The following is a 9,960-nucleotide window of genomic DNA, read 5'->3' on the forward strand; positions in this document are numbered from 1 at the left end:
GAGGAGTTCCCAACTGGAGCTGCTGCTGCAGGTAACGGCAAAGGGCGGCTCGGCACTGAGGAGAGCCGGGACCACACCGTGGGATCCGCGGGATAGCCCGGCCCAGCTCACCGCGAACTGGATAAGGGAATAGGGGCCTTTCCAGCCGGATTTCTGCAAGCAGGAGCGCAGCTAATGTGAAGAGAAAAGGCTGATAATGATTCCATGGACAGCCTGAGTTAAAATCCCTCTGGAACAGGCTTCATGGGGAGCAAACCACCACACAATAATTAAACATCAGCAAGGCTGGAGAGGCAGGAAAGCGGTTTATTATTATTTTGAAGACGTCTAAATGTTTCTCCTCACTTACTAGCTCTTCTGCAGTTTGGTGACATTCAAAGGCATTCCCTCCCAGCCCCCATTTACCAAGTTTATCTACAAAATGAAGTATTGAAAAGAAACCTGAGGCCACAGACTTCCAGTGCTCACAGAGAGAGAGTCAAAGTTAAGGGAGCAGGGCAAAGGGACAGATGCTCCCTAGCCCTCAGAAAACAGCTGGAATTTCAGTGATGGGATTTTTATAAGCTTGCACAACAGAAAAACACAGCTACTCTATCACAGGCATTAAGTTTTTGGACCAGCTGCCCTGCTACCTCCAGTTCTGCAATAGTGCAGGATGAAAAAAAAATCCCATTTCTGCCTTAAAAAGTATATTTTGGCCCACTTTATCATAATATGAAAAAAAACACATGTAAACCTGAAGTATTTAAACCCTGTCCTGAACACTGCATTGTGTTCTAGCCCCAGCCAAGGTTGTGATGCTGCCCAGGGGACTGACTGAATTTGTAAAACGAGCTAAGAACTTAAAACCTGTATCTCTGTTCCTTCTCTCAGGCACATCTTTAAAGGAAACTTTTATACTCACACTTGGCATGAAAAATACATTGAACTATTTATATAATTAAAACAGGGACAAGACCAACCAGAGCCAGGAATGAACACTCAGCATCCCAACACATGGATGAATGCTTAGGCCACAAGTTTAAAAAAAAAGAAAGAAAAAAAAAGATAATACAAACAATAAATTTTAAAAAAGGGTAACAACAGACAGACAACACAACTTAATCTGAACTTAAAATGGTTAAATTCAGACACAGCTCAATCCTTGCAGATACTATTTTGACTTGTGCTCTCAGAATGTCAAAGACAACAAGCAACTTTGGTAAATATCCTCTGAAGTTTCAAAGAACCCTGTGTGATTGGCATGTTCATTTGTTCCCTAATAAAACAGCAAATCCAAGGACAGACGAGAGAGTGAGGTGCAATGAGGATCCTCAAACTGTTCTCCAGAAGATGCTGTGTCTTAGCACCCTCCACCTGTCTGCTGCTTGTACACTTCTATCGTGTCTTCGTGCTCCATCTCCAGCTGTGGGAGCAACATAGGAATTATTTTAACATTTTAAAAATATGGAAATTATCAGTAATACAGAAAACTTGAAAAACACGTGGTGACAAAAGCACTTGGCTCTCTGCTCCTAATCAGCAACAAGCACTGCAGGAATAACTTTAATTAACTAAGGCACGAAACACTTTCCATCAGTCACCCTGAACAAATTTGTTGGAACATGCTAAACTCACAGCAACTATTTCAGGATCATTTTGATTTCAAGCCCCTTTGATCATCACTCAGACATCCGAATATCTGTGTAGCAATTTGCAGTAAGGGTGTTTTTCATACCTGTGCAGGTGTGTCGCTTTCTCTAATTGGCTGTCCATCAAACAGGAACATAATGTGCCTCATTGACAAGCCCTGCAAGTTCAAAGTTATATGTGAGAAACCACACTTGTGTTTCTGAATCCAAACTAAGTAGTCATGGATTTACTGTCAGAACAAATGTTAACAAAATTAACAAAAGACAAGGGGAGATGACAGAAGATAGATTTACATTAGGGAGAAATTCTTCCCCGTGAGAGTGGGGAGCAGAGGTTGCCCAGAGAAGCTGTGGCTGCCCCATCCCTGGAAGTGTCCAAGGCCAGGCTGGACAGAGCTTGGAGCAACCTGGACTAGTGGAAGGTGCTCCTGCCCATGGCAGGGAGTGAAACGAGATGGGCTTTAAATTCCCTTCTACCCCCAAACCACACTACTGAATCCTGTTCTGACAATGTTTAATCATATGAGAAGGTCTTTAATCCCTGCATCAGGGACTGAGGACATTGCTCTGCCCTCTAAAATCCTTCAAACTCCACGTGATTGACACTTCTGTCACACACAGGAATGCTAAAACTCCCTGCACCTCTCCAAAAACCCAGAGAGGTGTCAGGGTGGAGCAGGCACAGAGCAGGGCAGAGTGTAAAGTTTGAATAAACGAAGAAAGGACCCTGCAAGTAACAGAGGAGGGCAAACAAAATCCTACTCAGTTTCCAAAGCCATTCACATGCCCACCCTCTGCTCTGTGTAAAGCAGAGGCATTGGGAGCTCCAGGCTCAGGAACGGAGCTGTGGGGACACATCCTTCTCCAGTTCAGGATGGCACTGAGGAACAGCCTGTGACACAGAGCAGCCAGTGAACACCTGTGAAACACAGCGGTCACAACTGTGCCATAGGCAACAGGAGACACGGGAAGGGAGGAGGGAACAATCCATGAGGAAACTGCGGCATAAATCAATTTATTTTGTGCCGTTTTCCAAGCAGAAAATGCACTCAAAGTTAATTAAGTTTTTGGAGATGACAGGACGGAGGGTTAGTGAATTGTCTCAGAGTCAGGATCGGAACTGGAGGAATTTTTGTAACTCTGTCCCGGGACATTGGGGAGCTCCTGAGGAGGAAGAGGCAGCGTCCATTCACCGATAAGAACTCCACACCGAGGAGCTGCCAACATGCAGCTCCTCATTCCCCCACACAGCTGGACACCCTGGCCCTGCCCACGGGCGTGTGGCACGATCCGTGCGGAGAGGCAGCGAGGGTTCCACCAGCAGGGGATGTTTCCCCGGGGAGAGCGGGAGCCCTCTGGGGCCGTGCCCTCGCCCACCTGCCGGCAGCAGTACGCCTTCATGAGCTTCCTCAGCGGAGTGTGCCGCTTTATCCTGAACTGCACTACCGAGCCGTCCTGGCCGGCCACTTTCAGGTCGATGTGCTCCTTCTCCGTCTCCACGCCCTCCTGGACAGAAAACAGCGGGATGCGGCGGGCTCAGGGCCCGGCCGGGCGAGCCCCGGGTCCCGTTCGGGCCGGGCACCACCCGCCACGTCCTGCGGGACCTCGGCCGCCCCCGCTCCTCTTCCCCCGGCCGGGACATCCCGGCGGGTTCGTGCCAGAGGCGCGGAGGGGCGGCCGCTCCTCGCTCCCTCCGTCCCGCCCTCCGCCCATCCCCGCCCCTCCCGCCGGCTCCTCCCGCCTCCGCCTCACCCGGGCCTTCTCCTCCGACATGGCGGGGGGAGCAGGGGGCTCGCGATCGGGGCGTGGCCAACGGCCAGGGGGCGTGGCCGGGCCGCGTGCAGGCGCGTCCCCGCTGAGCCGCACGGGGGCGCTGTGCTCCGGCGCGGGGACCGGCCTGAGGGGAGCGCGCGAGACAGCGTGAAACGGGCCTGGGACTCCCCAGGACAACCTCTGGACACCCCAGGACAGCCTCTAGACACCTGGAAACAGCCCCTGGACACCCCGGGACCTCTGCCGTGGACACCCCCGCGACACCCTCAGAACTGCACCTTCCCGGTCTCACGGCAGCTCCTGCATACGAGGAAACGGCAGGAGAAGCCTTCCATCAAAGCACAGCCTGCCACGGTGTCTCCAGTCCTGCCCAGCCCAATCCAGACCGGTGCTGGGGTGTTTAGATCCCCTTCAGGGGAGGAGAGGCAAGTTTGCCTCGATCCACGATTGAGGAAAGAGTTTGATTCTAAACAAACCGGAAAGCGAGATTAAAGCACAAGCGAGGTTAAATGTTGGAATCCAAAACGATATTTCAACCTTTATTTTTTCATAAAAGAGGAAAGAAAGAGGATGCAAAAGTGGGAAAAGGCCAAGAATAATTACATGAAGCAGAGGGAAGAGGTTACCACCACCTTGGGTCCAGCCCTGGCTCAAAGAGGCTCATTCCCCTCTGAAATCTATCCAAAAGCTGCCGAGTGAGCCAGTGAGGGAGCAGAGCCAGGCAGCTGGACCAGCATCGTGTGAGGGCACCAGCAGACAGCAAAGACTCCAACATTTTGTAGATTTAGCAGCTGCAGCTTCTGTGGCACTTGCTTACAGAGGGTTTTGAGAGTGGCAATGTCATGTTCACCTCAAAGCAACAGCATGTCCATGGGCAGATTCGTGTTTACTCCCTTAAAGTTCATTGGCTGGTTGTTGGAATCCAGCTGAAGTTTGCCTGATGCATCGAAAAGTTTATTGTTTGCTTTCCTCATGCATCAAAGCTTCGCTCCTTGGTGGCCTGAAGTATCAACTACAAACTCTCTTCCTGACTTCAAACAAGGTTCATTTTCCAAAATAGAGCAGTAACTAAAGTTTTTGTTAGAGGCAGAGTACAACTTTAATTTTCAAACTTGAATCTTCGAAGAGGCAATGAAGAAAAATCTCGGGTTGGTTTTCTCACCCGAGATTCAGGTTGTTTAAAGTCCTTGGCCCTCTAAAAGCCCCAAGTCACGTTGGTATAAAGAAGCGGCCTTGTTTTCTGGTTTCTCATGTTGTTTATTATTTGATATCTCAGAGTTTTTTTCTCCGCTCCCAGCCGAGGTCCGGACAGCAGCTGAGACATGAGGTGACTGCCCCCCGATGGGACGTCACCTTACATTTATACAGATAATGATGTTTTGGTTATTTACTATTTTGTACCAATGCCTAGTGCTCACACTAAAAGGGTCACTTCTGCTCTGACCCAATCCACTCTCACTACCTTATATCATCACCACCCCAGAAGATGGAGGACAAGGAAGAAGGAGAGGGACACGAGGTACCACCCAAATTCCACCATCTTGTCCCCCATTTACCTCTATTCTAAGAATCCTAAAACTAGCGAATTTTGCATCTTCTACTGTGCTAAACTACTATTTTCACTTCCTGGTGATTTGCCATTCCTCTCTCTGTGTCGGAAGTTTCTCCCATGGGCTGAGATCAAACTCAGTGTCTTCCTGGGCTGTGCCAAGGTCTCCGAGCCCCCTGGACCGGCTCCACACCCCCTGTCCAGGACTCAAATTCCCTTTCCTGGGTCCCAGCTCATCCAAAGGGATGTCCTGGACTCCAACAGAAAAACATTCCTTACTTTTTACTCATTCACTACACGGGCTCAGGTGAGAGCAGGGCAGGAGGTTGGTGCTGATGGGAGAGAGAGGCAGAAAGGGCTCTGGACTTGTTCAGAGGAAACCTCCTAAATATAAGGTCCATCCCTCCTGAGTCCACTTCTCTCAGGCAGCGCCCTTGAGCCAGTGACCAGGGCTGCCTCCTCCAGCCTAAGGGGTGTTGTGGGGCAAGGAGAGAGGAGGAGGTTCTACGCCAAACCTCCATCTGAGCCTCTGTCCTCACCCTGGCCGTGACGAAAAGAGATTCTGGTCCCTTCAGAATATGCTTATCTTAAAGGATTTTCCCATTTCCATTCCCTTTCCCAGCTCAGAGATGAGCAAAGTGGCACAGAAGCAAGCAGGAATGGCCCCTGTTGGGGTCTTAGGAGTTGGGTTTGGGTGTTTTTCTCTGAAGAATTTTCCCCAATACGTGTTGCTAGGAGACAATAAGGATTGGATCTACTTCAGAGAGACTAAAGTTGTCAGCTCAGGGAAGGGATGCAGCTGGCTACTCTCCCTTTACCTGAGGTTTCCTGTGGAGGGCACAGGTACCTGGAGATTTGGGCTGGGGAAACGTGTTGAGTCCAGCCTTTCTCCTGCGCTCTCGACATTCAGAGCGGAGAGAGGCTGCGGTGGCTGAGGGGGGAATTTGTCACCACTGCGGGGTCCTGCCTTCTGCTGCTTTTCCTCTACCCTGAGTGGAGCTCTGCTCCCAAGAGCAGCCATTGCACTGGGACTTTATTAACACCTGACCTCACTAAAAAAGGGACTTTTCACCATGAATTTTACACATTCGTGGCAGTCACCGTAATCATTGTGTGTACTTGTTTGTATCAACTCTCACAGCTGTTGTAGCCCTTTGTGCTGGAAAATGAAGTATTGAGACTTGTCTAAAAGAGGCAGTCTCAAGAAAAGGGAGGACTTGATAAATAATCATAGGATAGAAATTTTTAGTTCCCGTGAAGTCGATTAATAGAGCTTTAGGACTAACTAGCAGAAAAGATAAAAGGATGTAAAGGTATGCATAAAGGAGGATAAACGTAGCTGGAAGCAGTGTAGAAACAGATAAAGAGGACTACAGAGGGTTTTTTTGCAAGTTATGTAATAAAAAAATAGTGCATGCCCAAAGAAAAAGTTCAAAGAAAGGTCACCTGTAATATTGAAGCATTCAGTGAATATGACCACCAGACTCCCCTTTAGATGACCGCCTGGCCCATAAAGGACTTCCAGTAGAAGGTGAATTCATGCAAATTAGTTCTAGGAAAGTGGTGTTTGTGTATTAGCTAGGAGGCTCATTATAATGAATATGTATGGTCAGGATGGAATAAATACCCTGTTGTGAAGTTTCACCACACACATCAGATTAAAGGAGATATTCTTCCATGTGTCCAGTGCTGATAAAAAAAATGACTACTTCTAACGCTTCAAATTGAATTTAAAAAAAAAGTTTATTTTAGAGCTAATATCACTATCAATATCCTACCCTCTCCCCAGTTTTCTACAACTATATGCTTTCCCTCCCACAGCTCCCACTCCCCCAGTCTTGCAGTAATGTACAAAAAACAGCCAGAAGAAACCAGACGAGGCCGTTCTCGGCATCCTGGTTTTCCGTTCAGACAGGCCATAGAACCTGCCCGTCAAATCCGATCACGGGGGGGCGGTGCTGGTTGTCCCCCGCGGCCAGCGCTGCGTGTCCCGTCGGCGGCCGCCGCCCCAGCCCGTTTCTTTCCAAGTCATCCAACTCTCTCCGGGGGCGCTGGCGGGGCACGGGGCTCGGTGCCCGATCCCCATCGGAGAGTCTTCGGCGCCGGCCACCTCCAGGAGCCGCCTCCTCCTGCGCCTCCCGCTGCTGCCGCTGCCGCCACCGCAGCACGAAGGGATGGAGGCGGCGGCGGCGCCGCGGGGCCGGCCCGGGCTCGGTGTCCTGCCTGGGCAGCAGGCGGATGGCCCTGATGGGCCCCTGGCACACCGGGCAGGTGGCGGCGGCCTCGGGGGCAGCCTGGGGCTGGATGCAGGCGTGGCAGAAGACGTGTCCGCAGGGCTCCACGGCCGCGGGGCTTTGCAGGAAATCCACGCAGATGCGGCAGACCCTGACGGGCCGGGCCGCCGGCGGCTCCTGCCCGCCCTCTGCCATTGCTGCTCCTGGACTCACTTCTCCCAGCTGCTGGCAGGACTTGAAGGCTTGGCTTCCACTTGTGGCACTCAGAGGCTCCTCAGTCACTGGCAGCACTCAGAGGTTCCTCAGCCACTGGAAGGACTTGGAGGTTCCTCTTCACTCACTGACAGGACTTGGAGGCTCCCTGGAGTCACTCAGAGGGTCCTCAGTCACTGGCAGGACTCGGAGGCTCCTTGGTCACTGTCAGCACTCAGGTTCCTTGGTCACTGGCAGGACTCAGAGGTTCCTCAGTCACTGGCAGTGCTCAGGTTCCTCGGTCACTGGCAGGACTCAGAGGTTCCTCAGTCACTGGCAGGACTCAGGTTCCTCAGTCACTGGCAGCACTCAGGCTCCTCACTTACTGGCAGGACTCAGAAGTTCCTCGGTCACTGGCAGGACTCAGGGGCTCCTCAGCCACTGACAGGACTCAGAGGTTCCTCAGACACTGGTAGCACACAGGCTCCTCAGACACTGGCAGCACTCGGAAGCTCCTTGGCTGCTGGTGGGTCACAGCCTGAGCGCCCTGGCACTACCCAGTGCTGGTGTTTATAGTTACACGAGTGGTGTCATAATGATCATGAGTGGTGATATCACAAAGCTCTGAGGGACACACCCAGGAGCTCCCCCATCCACAGAGACAGGTCCTGTGGCACAAAGCCCACCTGGCAGTGGGCTGCACACCTCAGTGTTCACACAACTCCCTTCCAGGCGGTCCCTGCTGGGGTGGGGCTGTGTCAGTCACTCACCAGGACCTGCTCTGCAGAGCTGCTTTTCATGGTGTGTCCTGGTGCCTGGGGCTGCACCTCCCCAGGGACAGGACCCTGCACAGCCCTTGGTTTAACTTCAGGAAGTTCTGTCAACCCATTTCTCCAGCTTGTTGAGGTCCTTGTGGGTGCAGAGTCACTCTCTGGTATCTCAGCAGCTCCTCCCCCTGTAGGAAATTCGGCAAAGTTGCTGAGGGTGCCCTGGGCCCTATTGTTCAGGCCATTATCAAGAAGGAAGTGGACCGGTCCCAGTACTGGTGCCTGGGCTACACTGCTGATGATCAGCCTCTATCTCAGCTTCATACTGCCAATCAACACCCTCTACTTAAAAATCACTATCAACAGTTAAAATCACTTCCTCACAGGCCAGAGCTTATTTGCAAAGTTCCGCCTCCCCCAAGCCTCCTGCTGTCTCCAAACTCATGAGAAATGTCTGGGTAATAATTTATCAGTCCTAGTGAGCATTTCCCCTTCAAATACAGCAGTTCTGGAATACAACATAGGATCTGTTGAATTGTTTGCCTCTTCCAACACTTTTCCTGAAAATACCATTGCAGCACTACACACTGAAGCAACCTCTTTGGAATATTTTGTGCCCTCCACAAAGAGACGGAGGCTGTTTGTCAGAGACTCTCCAGCACTGGGCACCTCCAGGGCCCTGCTGCTGCTGCCACCATAGCCCTGCTGTGAGTGGAATGGAAGAGGCTGTGATGACAGCAGGCCACCCCAGCACAGTTATCCACGTGCAGCTGGGAAGCCTGTGGTCACAGCTTTGTCTATCCCCAGGATTTCACCTCTCAGAGTGTTTGCTGTTTGTCCCACCTTTCCTATCACGTGGTTGGAATGGGCCCAGTGCCAGCTTTTTGTGGCCTTTATGTGCAGGGCTGTTAAACTCTCCTTCTGCTCAGAGCCAAGCTCCCTGTTACATCTCATTAACCCCTTCTTTCCAAGTTCCCTTGTACATCCTCCTAGTACCCACTGCAGGTGGTGGGGCACTGTCCCACTCCTCAGCTTTAGTGTCCCCATCACTGTCTCCTTTCCCATCCCAGTCAGGACAGCTTTCCCATCGTGGCAGCCTTGCAAAGGACCAGTTAATCCTTGTGAGATGCCTTTTTAGCTGCTGAGCTCCGCTCTGAGTTACACTGCAGATGCTTCTTCCCAGACCTGAGCAGGCACCTTGGCCACCCAGGGACAGCTTCACCTCCCCACCATGGCCCAGCCAAGCCAAAGGGTTCACCAGGTTTTCGGTGTATCAGCCCCATGTTCCCTGCACACAGCAACCTTCACAGGAGGAATTAGAAACATCAGGAGTAGCTCCATCCCAGGCTACTGGAGGCTGCCCCAGGATGAGGATGCTGGAGCCCAGGATGGGCTCAGGATGAGATCAGAGGACACAGTGCCTCTGTCCAGGGACACTGAGTGCTGTCCTGGCAGCATGGCATGGCCTCTGCTTGTCCCCAGGGCACGGCCACATTCCAGTCAGGCAGGGCCTGGCTCCCAGCAGGTCTCTGCTGCCCTGGCTCAGCAGAGGAGGACAGAGCCAGCCACAAGTGGGGTCTCAGAAAGAGGAACTTGCTGCAGGGTCCCCCATCCCTGATGGGTTTGGAGGCACCACCCCTTAGTGCTGGGAGTGGGGCCAGTGGGAGTGCTCAGGGAACCCAAAATGAATGTACAGGTCCCAGTCCCAGGGCAGGAGGGGCCCTAGAGCCTGGTGCAGCCCAGCAGGGGAAAGGCAGCTCCAAAGGCTTCAGCACCAGCTGTCCTTGGACATTGCTAGCTCTCAAACAAAGCCC

At 51.9% G+C, this 9,960-nt stretch overlaps 1 protein-coding gene across 1 annotated transcript; it reads right to left on the reverse strand.

Moving 5' to 3' along the window:
• Positions 1-286: 286 nt before the first annotated feature.
• LOC310913518 (small ubiquitin-related modifier 3-like) lies at positions 287-3,428 on the reverse strand. Its single transcript, XM_083869010.1, has 4 exons — positions 3,384-3,428; positions 3,009-3,137; positions 1,718-1,789; positions 287-1,405 (listed from the first exon to the last, which is right to left on the reverse strand). Exons 1-4 carry the CDS (start codon positions 3,402-3,404, stop codon positions 1,343-1,345), a joined length of 285 nt encoding a protein of 94 aa, XP_083725136.1. The 5' UTR covers positions 3,405-3,428; the 3' UTR covers positions 287-1,342.
• Positions 3,429-9,960: the final 6,532 nt, after the last annotated feature.

The sequence above is a fragment of the Zosterops lateralis genome (genome assembly GCF_965231275.1).
Source record: "Zosterops lateralis genome assembly, chromosome: 10".
NCBI classification, from domain to species: Eukaryota; Metazoa; Chordata; class Aves; order Passeriformes; family Zosteropidae; genus Zosterops; species Zosterops lateralis.